Source organism: Mastigoproctus giganteus, chromosome 12 (genome assembly GCF_048544385.1).
Source record: "Mastigoproctus giganteus isolate SK-2022 chromosome 12, ASM4854438v1, whole genome shotgun sequence".
NCBI classification, from domain to species: Eukaryota; Metazoa; Arthropoda; class Arachnida; order Uropygi; family Thelyphonidae; genus Mastigoproctus; species Mastigoproctus giganteus.
Genome location: NC_143586.1, coordinates 136,293,817 through 136,314,634, shown reverse-complemented (window position 1 = coordinate 136,314,634; position 20,818 = coordinate 136,293,817). Strand labels below are relative to the sequence as shown.

The window sequence follows — 20,818 nt, the reverse complement described above, 5'->3', positions numbered from 1 at the left end:
TTATTCCCTTTAACTTATTGTACAAACCATTTATAGTTGTATTAAAAACATTCGGTTCTCTAGTATTTAAAACTGTGCGTATGTGAATTTAAATAAATATGCATGCATGCATGCTATGCAATTTCTCTCTAGGCTGGACAATATCCAGGTAAATTCCAGTGAATTTTCAACTGTCACGCCTTTTTTTGATGTTTATCACCTTTATAATTCCTCGCAAAATTGAAAACAGTTGGTTATAGGTCAGTACCACCAATAAAGTTGAGTAGGAGATTACCGAGTAACAGCAAACTACCGATTAATAATAAACAGGTCTTAAACTTTGACATTGTTTTTCCCCAGATTTAATATTAAACTTTGCTGTTTAAATTTCGTAGGCCGATTACATTTTGGATATATTCTCGCACCTCTTTAGGCGAGGTCCCTATGGATTGGAGATGTGCGAATATATCTCCAATTCACAAAGGAAGACCAAAGAGTGACATCAGAATTACAAAAACTATTAATTTGATTTCTGTTACAGGGAAAATAATGGAGCCATTTGAAGAGGTAATGCAGGACCATCTAGACAAGAATGCAAGTATACTGCTATCACAAAATGGGGTAATGATCTCTGACCAATCTGATTGGATTCTGTGATTCAGTAAGAAAGGAACTGTACTCAGAAATACTTTTGATATCATACACTTATATTTCAGAAAAGTTTTTGATATTTCACACAATGCTGTTATTCAAATTGGAGCAGTATGGAATTAAGGGCAAGTAACTACTATGAATAAAGGGATGGCTGAGTGGAAGAAGGCACAAAGTGGTTATCGATACGCGCTGCTCTTCTTGGACTACTGTTATTAGTGTTGTCTTTTATATTTATTAATGATATTGGTGAAACCATATTAGGATTAACGTCTAAGTTTGCATATGATAAGAAGGTTAGCAGCGCCGCTAATTACAGAAATGAGGGTATACCATTGCAACAAGATCTAGAGGCATTAGGCAGATGGCTGAGAAATCATTGAGGGGTTCACTTGCTGTTATCCCAGATTAACGTGTGTGGTACTATACTCGGGTAGTAGAGAATGAATATACCTGGAGATGTAGTCGGATATGAAAGTCGAATATACCTGGAGGTGTAGTCGGATATGAAAGTCGAATATACCTGGAGGTGTAGACGGATATAAAATTCTCTGAGCAGTGCATGCAGGCTGCCAGGACAGCTCATGAATTTTTGTCAATAGAGATAAGGAGGTGATTATCCCATTTTATAAGGCATCTTCTTGGACTTGGGGCCTTATTTTAGGAAGGACACTGATTTGTTGGAACAGGTGTAGAGAGGAGCAGCGAAATTAGTGATGGGAACAAAATGGTGCTCTTACGGGGAAAGGCGTCAATTTTGAGAACTGCAGCGTCTGGAGATTAAACCCTTGAGGGGGAATAACTTCAAATTGAGAAAGGATGGCTGCAGGATAGCTGTGCGGACTGCCTTCACCCAGTGTGTAGTTTATTATTGGAACAAGCTTCCATCTGGTGTTGAAGACGTGGATAGTTTGAATAAATTCAAGGAAAGAACTAGACAAACTTTTAGGGGGGGGGGATGGACAGGTGATGCGCGAGTGTTTTTTTTATTATTATGTTTTAGCTGATACTATGTATAAGCTTGGTTGCTTGCATCACTTGCCTCTACTAATAATAATTATATTTGTTTTCCTGCCCTCCTGGGACTTTCTTACCTTTGCCCAGGCACGAAGGCAATTAAGCAAAAATAAATTATCAGTATTACCCATTTCTCTAACCATCTTACCAAGAGACAAATCTCATTTGAAATTTTCGAGAACAGCAGCTTACACGACCGGTGAAACAAAAATATCTTACAATCTGCATTCAGTTAGATTGATTTGCTATCAGTGATGATTCACCCATACAGTTGTTGTGAATTGTCATACATTTACTTGAAAATACAGCCATTTGTGCGGAACATTATTAATATCTCTTACAAAGTTTTTTTTTTTTTACCATGAAAATTAAGGAACGTTAATTATTTCACAAATTTACAAATGTACAGCAAAGTATCTGAAATGTATAGCTTGAAGAAATAGGAACTTTGTGTTTCGATTCTCTTCTTCTTTTCTTCCAGTCACATAGCTACCTAAAGAGCTGTCGTGGTCACCAACAGATTCCTCCAACTGCATCGATCATGTGCTCTACGAGCGGAATCGCAAAGTGTCATGCCTAGAAGTTCACTGATACCATCCTTCCACCTAGTTGCAGGTCTTCCTCTTCCCCTCGATTTTTCCTTTCATTATATTTTTAAACAGAAAGTTTTCCCTTACTATATGACCAAAAAACTTGAGATTTCTTTTGTTGATGCTATGAAGAAGAATTTTAGGCCAGCCAATTTTATTCAATACCCACTAATTTGTTCTTCGATCCAAGTAAGAAACACGCAGTATTTCTTACTTGAATGGATGGAACTTCGCCCAAGAAAGAAGTGTATTCTTGGAAAGGAGAGAATACAATTTGTAAAGAGAATGCCTAGGAGGCAAGTTTTGAAAAAAATAAAAAAATAATAATAATAATAAAAAAATTATGACAAACAAAGGATTACTTGAAGGGTCATACCTGTTTAGAAATTTGCCTAAGGTCTGAAGAATGTATCAGTTTTGTTGGGTTCTGTCAGTATGATTTTATGGGCAGTTATGCTATTGGATGGCTCAACGAGTGTAGGTTATCAAATATTATAAGTAGAAGTATAGGAATGTGATTTGAATCTATCTAAACTTTGTAAATTTAATGCAAATGCGCGAATGTTTCTAATGAATCTTAAAAAAAAGGGGGGGGGGGCAATTCCATAAATAGCAAGCAAATATCGATTCTCTTGTTTCACTGAAAATAATTCTCTGAACATTTGAACTTTTTATCTGGTTTGTATAATATATCATAGAGGTATTATTATAAAGCCTTGATGTTTTCAGTAGTTTTTTTATCTCGATTTTCCTTTAATACGAGGTGACGCTATATGTTGGTCACTTCCCCTTTGTTTTCCTTTTCGCTGTTTAATTTTTGTTGCATAAAGAGCTTTACTTAAATGTACTATTAGAACGTTTGTACAAAACTGTTCGTTTTATTTGTTATTTAACTAAAAGGCGGTTATCGATGGCAACGAGAAGAAATTCCTTCAGCTGTCTGTGGTAATATTCGAACTTTTTTTTTTTTTTTATGTTCCCTTCGGAAAACTTCCATCTTTCATTTTTGCAGACAGTAGCGACATAAGAACTTGAAAGCTAAGCTTGGAACAAAAATGGCTTGAAGGGAAAAACGATCACGTTTTGACTCCTACAATGGCAGCCAGATTTGTTGCCATAGTTACCAAATGAACTGCACGCGCTTTCATTATGGTCCGTGTTATTAACTAGTAACATCTGGCTTTTCTTGCAAACGACTTTCGAGATCTGGAACTTCTCCTTCACTACACGTCAGGGTCAACTTGCCTCCTTCGTGTCGATTATATTTCCGTATTCTCTTCAGTTGACGTTTTCATCGCCAGCTGGCGCTGAGAATATAATTAATGGAATTAACTTGGAAATATCACCCCATCAGTTGTGGTGTTTGATCCTTCAGGTGGCTACTATTGCAAACCGTCTAATTTGGCTCTAATTGGCCTCTCTAGTAATCGGGCCTAATTAAATATTGAAAGCTGTGTATCGAGATAATTCTGTTTTATGGAAGACTGGGAAGATTTGTGCGCAATTTATGATGAAGCAATAAATATGTTAATATAATAACGGTTTCTTGAACCGATCTTTTTGCAGATCAGACAAAATATTATACAGGTACCAAACCTTATTCATCAGTTTCTTAGATTTCTTCATTCGTAAAGTTTTTCGAATACGATAGTTTAAGAAGTGCTATATAAGAATATTCAGATGTATTAAAGATGCATCTTAAGGTAATACAGACTTCAGAAAGTAATTGTACAGCACTTAATTTCACAAATTAATAATGCAAGAAAAAAGAAAACTTCAGTGGTGTTTTTAAATTAGACTCGGTGCCTATATCCAGTTCCATATTTTAGGTTACACTAAACGCGACTACATTAACAGTTATTTTATAAAATAAAAATAAAAGAGTGCATTAATAGCTGTATTTTTATCCAGGTAATCTAAATTTTCGGAATTTAAAAATGCTGCATTATATTCTGCAAAGTTAAAAATTCAATGAACAACAAATTGATTGCAAGATTCATTTTAAAACAGTTTTATTTTCTTTATCCGATGATAACGGCAAAATGATTTTAGACAGGGGAATTTTCTAAAATTATCTTATCATAATTACCTTTCAGGTATCTTGTTATAATTACCTTTCAGGTATCTTGTTATAATTACCTTTCAGGTATCTTGTTATAATTACCTTTCAGGTATCTTGTCACAACATGGGTTTTTTGCCTTTTTTATTGTAAGACGTAGTACGATTTTCGCTTTTTTGTTAATCGAAGTGTATTATTATTATGTCATGCTAATCGCTTTTATTGAGATTAGTTCGGAATCTGTACTGCAGTAAAACCCGTAAGCTCTGCACTGTAAGTATTTTTGATAGGGGAATTGTCTAAAATTATCTTGCCATGATCACCTTTCAGGTATTACGAATAATATCACTCATTTTCTACTTGCATCTTCTCGTGTCATCCGCTGTTAAACTTTTAATTTTAATTTATTCTTTTGTCTTCCATTTCTAATCATTCACTCCCCACTCAAATTATCATTTTATTCACTAAAATCTTCCATCGGTAATCAACAAATGTTTGTAAGTTTCCATTTATTCTCTAGACGGCCGAGGCAAGAAGAGTTTGCATATTCATTGTGACTGCATACATATTGAATTGTACATGACATACAGATTTACTGATTTCAGCGCCACAAATATGTAATGCATTGAACTCGCAACCTCATTACTTGTGACCGTGCACGGGTCATTTTAAATAATTCTAGTTTGTATTATTTTCACCTGAAACAAGCCATAAGCGTCTCGTAAATTAGTATATATTTAGAGAATACTTTGGAAAATTTGAATCCCTTTCCGAATTTGTAAAGAAAGGCAATATTTCTATATTATGCAATAGGACAGTGATTTTGTTTTCTGGTAATAATACTTGGTGCTGTAGAGTTGTGGACAGTACTTTGTTCGGATCTGTGAACTGAAAATGGTATTGCTTTTTACATTAAATCAATGAATTATAACTTGATATGGTATAGTTTTATACAAGTTTGTTGAATTTTTTATAATTACGATTTATAATCGGTTATAATCAATTATTATTAATTTTTTCAATATCTATACGTTAAAAAAGTTTTCCTTCTAGTGATATTTATTCGAGCCCATGGGAAAAGAGGGCGAGGCAATTACGTCACCACAAATGCAATTAATTAATTGACAACTGCCTCCATAACGTTCACCAACCTCGTGCACGTGATGCACTGTCTAATTTGATATTCCATTATAAGTTTTTTTGTATATCAATGAATATTCTATATTAATAAATTCTGTAGTTTAGTATTTTGTAAATATTTTAAATATTTGTATAGTTTGTAAATATTTTAGTCCTTCTGTTTTAGATGCAACAATATTCCTCATGTATTATGGAACCCGAAGCAAAAGGCCTTTTCCTAAGTGACCTATGTAAACGCAGGTAAATAATTAATTAGTGATATTGGCTGAAGTCCAGTACAGCCACTGCACGAATTACGTAACGGTTGCGTTCCTTGGAACTCTACGTAAGTCGGAATTTCCCTTAATGCTTATGCAGCACTCGCAAATTTGATTGAATTTCATTGAAGCAAAAAAGAAATGTTCGACGAACATGTAAATAAAAATATTTATTAATTTTTTTTATCTCATGCGCAGGAAAAATTATAAAATTAAAAAAAGAAAGAGGTGACAGGCATAAACAAGTTTCACCTTTCGAGCATCGTTGCCAGAATTAACTCTACAGCTGATAAGCACGCCGCTGCGGAAGTTGAGGGCTGTGTTGATTTAGAAGGTTTTTTTTTTTTTTTTTCTCAACAAATCACAAAATTTCCCTGCAGCTGCAGAATCGGCACTGGAGACTTCACCGCGTACTTTAATGTTTTGGAAACCAGCGCGATGCTTGAACCTATTAAACCACCCGTTGCTTGAATCTGTTAAAAACCATCGTACTTATCTTCATAAATACTTATTTGTTTTGCTTGAACGGCCATTGGACTCAGGGGCTGTTGCTTCTGAATCTGATTTTCCATCCATATTATAGCTTTTCCATCTTCAATATAGCACCTGAACGCTGTTTTGTGATCACTGTTGATCTTAAATGCGTTGATCCTTTAACATGTTATTTTATACGCGCACTGTCCCTTAAAATAGTATTCAATGTTGAAGCAGCGAAGACCTAATTTCGTGCAATACAAACTTTGTCCTGCTTCGTCCTTGAAGTTGTCACAGACATTCTCTCAGATATGCCAGACAATCTGTACTTCCTACCTGGGAGTCTAAAACGCTAATGGAACTGATATTCGGGTGACATTCAATTCAAGTGGACCAATTTCGGTGACGTCCGGACGGTTTGGGACAGCCAGATCCTCTGCTTGCACCTTTACGATGGTGGAACTGTTAATAATCCTGGGTATAACCCTCATGCACAAGCACACTGTGGGTAAACACCCAGGTGTGAACCAACGTACGTAGGGGTCGAGGTGTGGCGCCCACACCACATGGAGGAATGCCGCCCCTCTGTATTACCAGGCAATACTAGGTGGCAGACGACTCTCATCAACCGGTGCAATACCACTACTTTGCTTATTGGAGGCTTGAAGTGGTGGAACCCATTTTTAGTCTCAAAAACTAAGTTCCGGTCAACCCTTCCCCATCTCTTCCCTCATGCAGTATGACTGACGACTTTTGAGGTTATGATGAACATCATGACGAGATCCAATCTTCCTTAGATTTCGAGGGTACAGGTCTAAAACGGTGTTCGCAGGCCAGCCGCTAGTTAGTACACTGGACCGAACCTATTGGTAACTCTTTAGGAGGCTTCCCGATCACCTAATGTATAATCTTGCTACCTCTACTCTGCCAGATAGTGACTGAAGGAATTCAGAGTAGTGTATATGCGGGGAGAATTGTCGAAGCCACGTTGTGTCAAGGATCTGGATATATTCTCACCATCTGTACGCCATATCCAAAAATTTCATTACTACATAAAGCATGTCCCCCCCCCCCCCACTTTTCTTACTATTGAGTACACCACGAATTATCGAACTAATAGAGTAAGCTTATCTGCGAAAACATCTAAACCTCCAAAAAACGTCCTAGTTCATTTCACAAATATACGTGGTCTCACTTTTAATCTCAGCGATGTCCATTTCCACTTGCGGTCTGCCAAACCCCATGTACTTTTTCTGACAGAATCTCAGTTATCGGTTGATTCAACTACTGCTTATCTCAGTTGCCCAGATTATTCGCTGTATGATTCCTTTCGCCTCAAAGGTGGTACTTGTGCATATGACCGTTCAGATATTCCCTGTCAGAGACTTGGTAATTCGGAATATCCTCTTTTCGATCTTCTCTGGCTTAAAATCTCTCTACCTCATTGTGTCATATTCATCTGTTGTCTCTACCGTTCTCCGAACTCCACTAATCATTTGGAGCTCTTTGACTTCCTCTCTTTGCAACTTGACTTTCTCCAGTCCAACTTTCCTAAGAGTGAGGTAATTTTCCTTGGTGATTTTAATGTTCATAACTCCAGCTGGCTTCCGTTTTCTAGTCATACCGACCCAGCTGGTCGAGATGCTGAGGCTTTTGCAATTACTAATGACCTTGCACAGATTGTTCATTTACCTACAAGAAACCGGACAATCCTAACCATACAGCCAACACGCTTGATCTTTTTCTCACAAACAACGCTTCTAAGTACACGGTCGAAGTGAGTGGTCCATTAGGCACCTCAGATCAAAATTTGGTGATTGTCTCTTCTCCAATGGAGCCTTTATCTCATGGCTATTTCGAATCTCGTGTTGTTTAACATTACAGGAATGCAAAATGGGATGACCTGCAAGATTTCTTTTCTTCTTTTCATTTTGTACATTTTGTTTGATTTGTGAGCAGTGGGTTTATAGTTTCAGTTATCTGACTGTTTAGTTTTGAATTACACGTCTATACATAATGACTTTTTTAGTAATAAATAAGTAAATAATGCATAATGTCACCCACAGATTTGTATATTAAAAATTACTATGTTTGTTTTTTGTTAGTAGTAGTAGTGGCATGTGATGCAAGAAAGCAAGTGTATGAGCTTATGCAGCATCAGCCAAAAAAAAAAAAAAAAAAAAAAAAAATCACACCATTCCCTCCAAATGCCTGTCCAGTTCCCCCTTAAATTTATTTAACCTATCAACTTCCACAACGACAGATGGAAGTTTGTTCCAGCAATTAACCACCCGCTGACTAAAGGCCGCACATCTATTCTACATCTGTCTTTTCTTAATTTGAATTTATGCCCCCTTAGGTTCGTAATCTGAACAAGTGGAAGGATCCCATCAGAATTCAGCGTGCTCAAGCCATTCAAAGCCATTCAAGGCCTTAAGCCTCTCTTGGTAAGAGGATCCCTTCATTCCCCTCACCAATCTTGTTGCCCTTCTCTGTATCACACCATTCGCTCAAGCAAATCTACATCCTTCCTAAAATGAGGCCTCCAGACCTGTACGCAGTACTCAAGGTGCGGCCTGACCATTGCCTTATACAGAGGGACAATCACCTCCTTCTCCCTGTTAGCAAAATTCCTATATATCATTGACAAAACCCCATGACCTGCCATGGCAGCCTGTCTGCATTGCTCAGAAAACTTCATATCTGACTGCACAATTACTCCCAGGTCTTTTTCATTTTCTCCACCTTAAGTGTGGTCCGCACAGTTGGTACGTTTCTCTGGGGTTACTTCTACCCATATGCAGTACTTTGCATTTGTCAAGGTTAAACTTCAGTTGCCAATTCTTAGCTCATCTGTCAAAATTATGTAGATCCTGTTGCAGTAGCACACTGCCATTACTGTCATTAACAACCCTGCCAATCTTTGCATCATCTGCAAACTTCGACACTAAGTCTGATATACTTTCATCAATATCATTGATAAATATACAAAATAACAGTGGACCCAAAACCGAACCCTGTGGGACTCCACTAATAACATTAGTCCACGAAGAGCAGCACTCATTAATTACCACCCTCTGTCTTCTCCCGCTCAACCATCTTTTTATCCATTGTAGCAACTTACCCTTAATGCCATTCTGCTCCAATTTGTACAATAGTCTTCCATGCGCAACAGTGTCAAAAGCTTTCCTGAAATCCAAATATATGATATCAAAATTATTTTTTGCATCCAGTTCCTTTGTAACCACATCATAATAACCAATCAAATTTGTCAGACAAGGCTTTCCCTTAACAAACCCATGCTGTGTCTGAATTATTGCTGCAGTCTTGTCTAGATGATCCTGCAATGCACCTTTAACCAGTGACTCCATTATTTTACCCGGAACAGAAGTTAAACTAACTAGTCTGTTATTACTCGTGTCACCCTTCGATCCCCTTTTGTGAATTGGGTATACATCTGCACATATCGAGTCCGTGAGGACCTCCCCTGAGTCCAAGGATGCTCTCATAATTATGGCTAAGGGTTTGCTTAGTTGCTTTGCCGCCTCCTTTAATATAACTGGATAGATCCCATCTACCCCAGTTGACTTTCTTGTGTTTAACTTCAACAATTTCTCCTCCACTTTGCTCTCAGTTATTACAAAATCATTAAGCACCCTGCTACAATTTGATAACCTTCTGCCATTTTCAAACCTTAATAACTCATCATGTGTGAATGTAGATGCAAAATACTCATTCAGTTTGTTTGCTATCTGAGCAGGATCATCAACAGTCGAACCATCGATATCCAGTGGACCAATCAGATTCCTCCACTTCCTTTTAGAGTTTATATAAATAAAGAAATTCTTGCTGTTTTTCTTAGCATTTTTTGCCAAAGATTTCTTGTAATCTGCCTTCGCCTGCCTAACCTCCTTTGTGACCTGGTTACAGACTAGCTTATATCTGCCATAGGCTTCTGAGTCACTTTATAATTTATATGCATCCCATGCATTTTTCTTCTCTGTCACGAGTCTCTTTAGTTCATTTGATAACCATTTAGGCCTAAACCTTGAACAATATTTCTTAATAGGTGTGAAACTTTTAGTAGCTTCCACTATTAATTCCTTGAATGCTTCCCACTTAGAATTTACTTTTGGTAACATCGTCAGTTGATCCCACTGTACAGAATTTATAAACTGTCTGAGACCACTGTACTCACCTTTACCGAAGCAAAAACCCTTTCCTTTACCCCTGATGGTAATTATATCTTTTAGTAAATCCCACATTAGTACACTGTGATCACTGCCACCTAGTGGTTCCTTTATCTGCAAATTCTTAATACACGAATGATCACTGCTGATAACCAGATCAAGAGTATTACCCTCTCTGGTTGCCTCTCGAACATGCTGCTGCAGAAAACAGTCATCCGGTAAATCCACAAAAGTCTTACTAGTGTGTGAGTGACCAACCCACAAGTTCCAGTCAAGGAACTTGGAAGGAAGTTAAAATCTGGGAAGTTAAAATCTCCCATTATAAGACATTCCGATTTACTAGCCCACTCTATTTCTCTGTACAATTGTTCATTGTACTCATTCAAGTCATTAGGCCTATAACACACTCCTACTCTTATTTTTGATTTCGCAGTGCTTGTGTCCCACCAAACTGACTCAACAGTGCACTGTTCATCTCTTTCAACTGGATGCACTTCTTTTGATTTTATGATTTTCTTAATTAACAGCATACCACCTCCTCCCTTCTTATCCTGTCTATCCTTTCTGTGCACATTGTACTCCTCAAATTCCATTTCTGCATTCCTTATATCTGTGTGACACCACGTCTCTGCTATCCCAACAATATCCGCCTTTGATGTCTTGACCAACACTTCAAATTCATCAAATTTATTTACTATACTTCTAGCGTTGGTATACATACAAGTACACATGTATGTATTCTTATTATTAGTTACCCTAACACATCCCATATACCCACCTGTTTCACGATGATTGCCATCAGTCCCTGAAACCCCCAGCACCCCTCGCTCCAGGTTGCTACTTATTCTAATATAAGTTGTGCAAGAATCACCTTCACCTCTGCCTGCGGCCACTTTTAACCTTTTAGTCTGTGAATCCCCCCCCCCCCCAAGCTAGCAGTTTTCCGACCCATCTAACCCTGCCTCGATAGCATCAGCAAATATTCTTGCACCCCTTCTATTTAAGTGTATTCCATCCCTGTAGAAGCAATCTCTCCTGTTAACAAGCACAGACCAGGCTGAAACACATCTTACCCCTTGAGCTTTGCACATTTCCTGCAGGGCCGAATTGATTGACAAGGCTCTCATCATGTACTCCTTCCTATCGTGTCTGGGCAGAATTGCAGACACTTTCAAATTTAACCCTAATTCACGACTTTTTTTGCAACGTTGATCTGTACTTGTTAAGTAAATCTGCAGATCTCCTACTCTTAATGTCATTGGCGCCAACGTGTACAACAATATTAGTTGGGTTATTCTGATTCTTATATATACAGGATATATAAACTGTATAATTCTAGTTAAATCCAAATGAATCGAAAATTAAGTGGAAATAAAGAATAAGGATAGTAGAGCAGACATCAGTGGCAGAAAATATGTAAAAACCACAACATGTTGCGTGTGATTTAACTGTAATGCTATGTTTCAAATAAAAAGAAATGAAAGTATGCCAGTAGCGTGGCAGATCAGTAGAGTGAAGAAGAATTTAACATGAAAAATAAAGAATAGAGTACTGTTGGGAGACATTATAAAATAATTTAGAAAAAAGATTCCAAATTAAAGGAAAATTTAGCGGTGCACCCCATGCTAAGCTCCAGTTTCCAAAAAGCGTGAAATATAGCACTATGTGTAAATGTAACCAGCCAACAATACATAAAAGTAGAGAAAAAAAGTAAAAATAAAAAGTAGAACATACCAGAATATCGAATTGAATAGAAATGAATCTAGTGAATGTGGATAGAACATGAAACATAGCTGATTCGGAAGAAAGGCAGACAATGGAATATGATCAGATGATCTGGTGGAGATGTTTATCAGTATTTTGATCACCTTTGTACAAAAAAAGGTTGAAGGCGAAAAATATTTGCAAGCAGCTAATGGTATCTGTGATTCTCTAGAAATGGATATCTGGTGAATATTTCTTTACTTATTCAAGCATACTTATTTTTGTAGGTAAACCAAAAGTCAGGAAAATTCCATTAAAGGTAAAACTAAAATTTTATACAGCAGAATTGAAATTTTAAGGTCCCTGAAGTTGGAAGTATTCATTTAATAAATCCAGACTTTCATTTTGTTTATAAAACTTGCACGATCAGAGAAAGAAATACCAAGAAGCTCTATCTGAGTTTTGCTGTCGGAGTTAGATTTATGAGGTAATAAAATTCAGTTTTTTCCGCTCAGAGATTAGCAAAGGCATTGGTCTTTTTTTCCCTATGGATTAATTAAAAACAATAGTATGTTAGAAGAGTCCTAGATTTGAAGGATCGTTAATAGGGCTGGCTAATCGCCGAAAAGAGTTTTGCGCTATCTGCATAGGTGAGAACTTGAATTCCAAGATCGTCCAGGAGGTAATCAATGACGGAGAAGAATAAGAGAGGACCAACAGATAATCCCTGCAAGACACATTGCAGTGGAGTAATTCGAAGAAGTTTGTATTCTCGAAGATGGTTCTGTTTCACTGAGGTGATAAAATAGCTTAATCGATGAATAATTCCATATACGTTTTAATTTAGTTCTGAGAAGCATGTGTGAAGCCATGTCTAAAGCCTTCTAAAGCCATATCGTATCGAATAGTCTGAAGAAGACACTTTTTTCTAAAAACAAAAAGCAACCAGGATATGCGAAGTTATTGGTGAGTTTTGTGAAAGCATAGTTGAAGTTATCAAAACAGAAATATATAACATAATATCTAAAATACTAAAAAGTAGACGGATAATTGATTTAAAAAAAAAAACTTACAAAGGAGAGAGAGAGAGCCAAAACAAAAATATCTATATTTGTTTTACACAGATAGTTGCCGTTTAGTTTTTAGTCATGCGAAATGGTATAGATGAGACAACTTCAAAAATTACCCAGCTCTCTTTCTCGCCTCAATAACTGTTTATTTACAGTTTCTCCAAAGCTTTGTTTTATATAGATAGTAATGGAAAGATACTAAAGTCTAAAGCATAAGTGGTCAAGTGATGAACCTCTGCACATAGAATATTTTGAAAAACTTAATGTTGCATGGGCCATCAAATGTGATTGTGATGTAACTTGGATTAATTTATTTACAGGATCCCCCTCTCCGTCAAAGGTAATATAACAAAAAAATACATTTGTGTATTTCTCCAAGGAAGATTTACTTTTTTTCTTCTTTGGATTTGAATTTTGTTGTGCTTCGATTTCAGTAGGCTTCTGTCAAACGGATTATTAGTCATTGGTTGAGATTACTTCCCACAAATAGAGTACCACTGTGTAGTGCTTTTCCGTGGATTGAGGACCATCCGATTTTGATTGTGGTCTTTTAATATATCTGCCAAAGTCTAAGAGCGCGTCAATAAAATAATTCACTTGCTTATAATATTAAAATTGTATTCTTCGTGATGGTTCGACTTAAAGAAATGCTAGATAAGAATCACCAATTAGATTCAAACAAAGTAAATCGAGAAATATTATTTTTCATAATCACCAGAGACTTCTTGGGAGTGGGAAGTGTCATTTTTTGTGAAAAATTAAAACTTAATAATTAGAAAGAGTTTTCAGCAAAACCAAAACTAACGTAAGATGTTTTGTATTAAACTCTTACCTTTTGTAAGACGGACTCGCTCAATTTTTCCCGATTGATTATCTTAATGGCTACTTTTCTTCCTGTAATGCAGTGTACTCCAAGCTTCACAAGACCTATTTAAGATATAGATATACACGTATTTAAGTGCTGCTGCACATCGTAATCTTCACAACAATTAAGTTTTTTTTTGTTAGTATCAAATTTCACTTTAATGGTTAGAGGAGACATGTAAGAGACGTCGGCATATTAAGATTTCTGCAAAGAATCGATTGGGTGGGCAGTTTGGTAGTTCGAACTTTTGCCCTGTGAAGTGTAAAATTTCATTCACTTAACCTTGTTCTCGGTTTACAAGGTCTAATGGCATTCCTCGTTTATATTCTGTAAGCGGGAATTTTTAAGTGGTACTATTTAATTTGCTAGCCCGAGGACGATTTTTTTTTTATAGCGGAGTAGTGTCCATCTATTTCCTCATCTTCCGAAAGCAATTTTTAAGGACGTACTATATAATAATACAGGCGACGAAGTTGTTTTATTACCTTTCGTGTTTATAGGTTTTGCTCGTATGCCAGTACGTCGAACGACTTCTTCTGATAATTTATTATTCATAGGCGTTCACAACTTCTGTTATTTGAATACTGAAGTTAAATTACAACAAGATAATTTCCTTCGGTATGAAAGTCCATACTAACAAGATACGTTTCTACCTTCTTAATTATTGATAGAGATATTATGAAGATAAACCGAAATATGCTATTACTACGATCAATTATTCCGCATTGAATAATTTATAATAGTAATCAAATTATCCGTTACAAGATAGCCATTTATAGCTTAAAGATTGGTATTGAATTTTGGGGAAAAGGGATTTGAGTTTATTGAAGGCAATGAAATGAAATCATTACTCTGTCAACAACTTAACGGCTGGTAAATGAAGGTAACATGCTATTATGTACTGTTACGCGTTTCTTGTGAAAGTGTTTTGCTAGAGTAAAAACAACACGCCAGTAACACTGACAGAGTTTTGTGAAATTAAGAGTTCAAGCGAGGTTCAGTAACACCAGATGTGCTCAGAAAAATGACGAAAAATTTTTGAGAAACAGTCTCTCATGAGATTAAAGATGAACAAGGGCGAAAACCATCTGTTGGAGTTTCACGGCTGGCTTGTGGCCTTCACTTTTGTGAAGGGATTCTTTCAACTTTATTAGTAGCATGATCCTTAAAGGACAAACGCTACGTATTGCTTTTGACATCCTTCTTTTCATTATAGTCGTTCAACATACTCGATATCTATAGATGATTGTTTTCATGCAAGATATGCCTCTACTTCTGTTTCTGACCGTGTAGTGGTCACATTTCACCTATGGGCAGTGAAATGTATAGTGGCCATACTTTACCAAAGAGGCAATCACGCTGTGACTACCTCTTTTGGTAGATTTGAACCGTGAGTTTATTGGTAGTATAAATTCTTTGAACAGACATTACAGCAAGAATCACAAGACACTTTGGTGAACGTTAAAGCAAATATTATGTATGTTGGCAGACTTTAAAGCAAGCATTACGACCTATGTTGGCAGAGTTCGAAGCAAGCATTATGACGTATGTTTGGCAGACTTTAAAGCAAGCATTGTAACACACGTTGGCATCATCACATTCGATATCCTACGTGCATCCAAAGGGGTATTTTCTGCTTTGAGAATGCTTGTAATTACGACCGACACCATCAACGTATTCCTCTTATTATCTCATCAGCCCACCAAATTTCCTTGCAGTGAATTTTGGAACTTTCAAAAATTCTTTAGTCGTATCGATAGCGAATGTTTTGACCTTCTCTATAGATACAAATATTGGGGTGATTTGAACGAAAGTTTAAATCGCCCGATAGTTTCTCTTCTCTCGGATGCGAAAGCGCACCATAGATAATTAACGAACTAAAGCGCTGCTTCTTCATCAGGTGATGCTTTTCGAACTCTTTTATGCACATTTATTTATCAACTCGTTTCAGTAGCGTGATTGCCGTATTTTGAAAGCCTTTGGATAAATGTTATCAGAAGGCTTTTAAATCTGCTCCCACTGAAGATCGAGGGCCAAATCATTCGACCTTATGGCTTAGACTTATGTTTAACATAGCGAAAAATTTCGTTATCCACTCTGCTGGCCAAGTTGGTAATATACTTTGAAAAATAGCATCACCAGAAAAGGAAAATCAGCCACACATTTAAAAATCTGATACATCGCTAGGACAACTGTTCCAAAAATTTCATGGATCCTCAGCAGCTGGAAGGTGGTCTCGAGAAAACGAATACGAACTTTGAAGAACTTTGGATTTTAACAATAATATTGCTTTTATTTTCAAATATAATTGTGCATAATATATAGATTCAGTATGTAAAGAATATTTGCATCCCGAATCTATTCCATCAGTAGATATTTTTATTTATTTATTTTTTTTTAATGTAAACCCAAAACACGAGAGGTATTAGAACCTATAGTACTTAGTACCGTGCTTGGGTTGGAGGTTGAGAAGACGAAATAAGATATTTGTTGACATTGAACTTGAACTTCTGTAGACTGTAATTTTCAGGAAATACGTATGAAGGAAGGTTGTTCGAGAAGACAGCAGTTTTCTCGAACAACCTGGTTCTGTGAGTTTGAAGTTGAACAGTAAATGTATGTTGGCAGGTGGCGGCACGTGTTCTGACTGTTTTGAAAGAGAAGCGGGAATTATAGAAGCCAATTCAGAAGAACAGTGCCCATTGAAGTATCTGTAGAAGAGGCATGCAGCAGAAACAGTACGTCTATGAGACAGCGAGTGGAGAGGCTCTGTTCGAGATGAACCATTAATTAACCTAACTGCCCTCTTCTGAATGGAATCAAGAAGCCTGAGAGAGGTTTTGGGGGGGGGGGGTCACCACCCCAGATGTGGGAACAATATTCCATGGCAGGGGGGATTTGCGATTTATACAGAGTGAGCAGCTGTTTGGAAGAAAAGTAACGCCGAGAGCGAAAGAGAAAACCAAGTTTTTTCGATGCAGAGGAAGCAATATTTGTAATGTGCTTGTGCCAAGAGAGATTAAAAGACAGGGTAATTCCCAAAAGAGATATATCATTTTGCCTAGAAATCGGAGTGTCACTAAAGCTTTATCTTTACTTATCTCTACTAAAGCATAAGTAGAGATAAGTAAAGATAAGCATAAGAGCAGAAGAATCCTTTTTGCGAGATATAAGACAAGACTGAGCTTTAGAAGGGATGAAATCAACTAAGTTGTCTTTTCCCCACTGGTGTAACCTGAAGATCGGCATTTAAGGAATTGGTAGCAGATTTTCGAGAAGTTGAAGCTGATTGTGCAGGGCAAGGTTTCTCAAAATGGAATGTAGAATGCAATGTGCTATCATCGGCAAAACTATGGATAGGATTTCCTGTCAATGGAAGAAGGTCATTAATATACAAGAGGAAAAGAGTGGGGGAAAGAACTGAACCTTGGGGGACACTGGCATTAGTGGAGAAGTTAGAAGACAGAGAGCCATCTACCATCACCATCAGTGTGCGATCAGAGAGAAAACTGGATAACCAATTACTAAAACAGTTGGCAAACCATAAGATGGAAGCTTGTTTAGAAGACCTTTATGCCAAACACGATTGAAAGCCTTTGAGGTGTCAAGAGGAGCTACTTGTGTTTCACCGAACTTTTCCATTGAATTAGTCCATAAATCGATAACATAAGCCAGAATATCACCAGTCGATCGACACTGACGGAATCCATACTGGCGGTCGTTGATCAGACTTTAGGTTTCTAGGTAGTTTAAGAGTTAGCGGTTAATTCATTTCTCCATTAGTTTAGAAAGAGTAGAAATAATTGCAATGGGACGATAATTGGATGGGAGGGATTTGTCACCCTTTTTAGGAACTGGCTGGATATGAGCAAATTTCCAAGCAGAAGGAAAAACACCTTTGGAATAAGAAAGTGAAAAAGGCGGCAGAGAATAGGAGTAAGTTCAGGAGCACAGGTTTTGAGAACAAGTGGAGAAATACCATCGGGACCTGGAGCTTTCTTAGCATCAAGATTCGTCAAAATCCTTCTGGTATCCTTTTGACGGAAGACCACAGGAGGCATTGAATGGTGCGTGTTGGGAATGGTGGGAGGTGTTTTACGAAATCATTAATACATGAGTTGGAAGAAAAATTTGATGCTAGCAGGTCAGCTTTATCCTTAGCTGAAGTGACAACAGAACCATCTGGTTTGGACAGAGGTGGGAGCAGAGATGGTCAAAAGTTGCGGCCAATAGGTTTGGCAAGGGATCAGAATGCTCGGCTGCCATTAGGGCAAGATGCAAGTTTTCTATTCTTAGCCTGTTCAAACTCTAGTTTGGACTGATTAATAACTGCTCTACAATTGTTGCGAGCTTTGGTGTAGGCAGAAAATGAAGCTGAAGAATTAGAAACAAGGCAATGACGTTATGCAACATTCTTCTCTTGAACAGCCTCAGCACATTTATTGGAAAACCAAGGTTTAGATAAAAGACGAGATTTTAAAGTGGAATGTGGGATAAAGGATTCCATTCCTGCAAGAATAATCCACTGACACGATCTGAGCAAACGTTGAAGTCAGAAGTTTTGAAACAGTAATCCGACCACGGAAAAGAAATCTCTCAGGTCATCCCATTTTGCATTCTTGTAATACCAAACAACACGAGCTTGGGAATAACCATGAGATAAAGGCTCCATTGGAGAAGAGACAGTCACCAAGTTGTGATCTGAAGTGCCTAAAGGACCTCTCACTTCGACCGTATACTTAGAAGGGTTTTTTGTGAGAAAAAGATTAAGCGTGTTGGCTGTATGATTAGGATTGTCCGGTATTCTTGTAGGTAAATGAACAATCTGTGCAAGGTCATTAGTAATTGCAAAAGCCTCAGTATCTCGACCAGCTGGGTCGGTGTGACTAGAAAACTGAAGCCTGCTGGAGTTGTGAACATTAATATAACCAAGGAAAATTACGTCACTGTTAGGAAAGTTGGACTGGAGAAAGTCAAGTTGCAAAGAGAGGAAGTCAAAGAGCTCCAAGTGATTAGTGGAGTTGGGAGAACGGTCGAGAAACGGATGAATTTGACACAATGTGGTAGAGAGATTTTAAGCCAGAGAAGATCAAAGAGAGGAGATTCCAAATTGCCAAGTGTCTGACAGGGAATATCAGAACGGACATATGCACAAGTACCACCTTTGAGGCGAAAGGAATCATACAGCTAATAATTTGGGCATTTGAGATGAGCAGTAATAGAATCAACCGATAACTGAGATTCTGTCAGAAAAAGCACATGGGGTTTGGAAGACTGCAAGTGGAAATGGACATCGTTCAGATTAGAATTGAGACCACGTATATTTGTGAAATGAATTAGGAAGTGCTTGGGAGGTTTAGATGTTTTCGAAGATAAGCTTGCTCTATTAGTTTGAAAATTCAGGGTGTATTTAATAGTAAGAAAAAGTGGGTGGGACATGCTGTATGAAGTAATGAAATTTTTGGATATGGCTACACATGGTAAGAATATACCCAGATCCTTAACATAACGTGGCCTCGACAACGCTCCCCCGATACACACTACTCGGACTCCCTCCAGTCACTATCTGGCAGAGTAGAGGTAGCAAGATTATACACTAGCTGATCCGGAAGACTCCTAGAGGTTCGGTCCGGTGTACTAACTAGCGGCCGGCCTGCCAACACCGTTTTAGAGCCGTACCCTCGAAATGTAAGGAATATTGGCATGGAGGTTATACCTAAATTACTAAGTAATTTGGGTATAACGTCAAATTAAATTTTAAAAAAATTATAACAAAATTAATAAGTATTGACAAAAAACAGGAATGTGATTGGGATAAAATTTCTATTTAAAAAAAAAACTGTTATGCCGTGTACTTTTAATCTTTAGAATTATACGTTTGCCTTACGTAGTGCAAATCGGCATACGTTTGCTAATAGAGAGAATCCACTATCTCAGTGGTTCCCAAACATTTTCGAGTCACCGACCCCTTGGTTCCATAAATGCATCCCTAACTTATCCCAGGCCTAACTTATAAAAATATTTTTCAGAGCGGCAGATTGCACAACACAATGAGGAAGATAATAAAAAAATATAATTCAGAACAGTAATGGGTTAATTGCACATTTATTTCAAATCCATTATAAGTTTTATTTTATTTATTCAACATATTGAAATTACTGGACTAGTGATTCTAGCTTTTCAAAATCTGACAATCATTTAACAAAAGTCTTAGAACATTTAGTAACAAGTTCATTTTTCTGTAAATTTTTAATGTGGGAATGGGCTTGATAACAAATATGGGAGGGATGGGCTTGATGACATAATATTAGTTTCTCTATGTCCGGTTTAAAGTTGTTTAGGAGTCTTAAATCACCACGTTCAGTAATCTGGAGTCGAATTCTTTATTTGGAGATAAGTTAAATGGCCACACTAAAACCACGTGCTACTAAATATGAAGTTGGGAACGCAATAAGTAGCTTCTTATGTACTTTCCATAGTGCAGGATAGTGATCAGAAATTTTATTCTGTAACCAAAAGTCTTGATAAGATTTCTTAAGCTTCGGTTTCAACTCAATATCATTTTGTAACTCAATTAGTTTTTCCTGTAAGTCTAATACCCCAACTTCCTCAATATCTAAAAATGGATTCATCACCCAATGTTGGAATTTCTATCAATAGAAGATCCTTAAATCGTTCAGACATATCTTTATGCAGCGTATCCAAATTGTCACAAAAGACTCGCAGATCGTCATGCTCTATCCCACCAATCTTTTCCGTTCAGACAGACAGGGAAACTGATATAGCTTGCGACGGCTTCTATCGCGCTTGAATAAAGTAAA

At 37.2% G+C, this 20,818-nt stretch overlaps 1 protein-coding gene across 1 annotated transcript in view; it reads right to left on the bottom strand.

Moving 5' to 3' along the window:
• The window catches only part of LOC150077446 (serine/threonine-protein kinase BRSK2-like), a 614,186-nt gene that overhangs the window by 325,557 nt on the left and 267,811 nt on the right, over positions 1–20,818 (bottom strand). Inside the window, exon 2 of the mRNA XM_090386750.1 lies at positions 13,965–14,059. Within this exon, the coding sequence (XP_090242876.1) occupies positions 13,965–14,059 (95 nt within the window). The remainder of the gene's footprint in view (positions 1–13,964; positions 14,060–20,818) is intronic.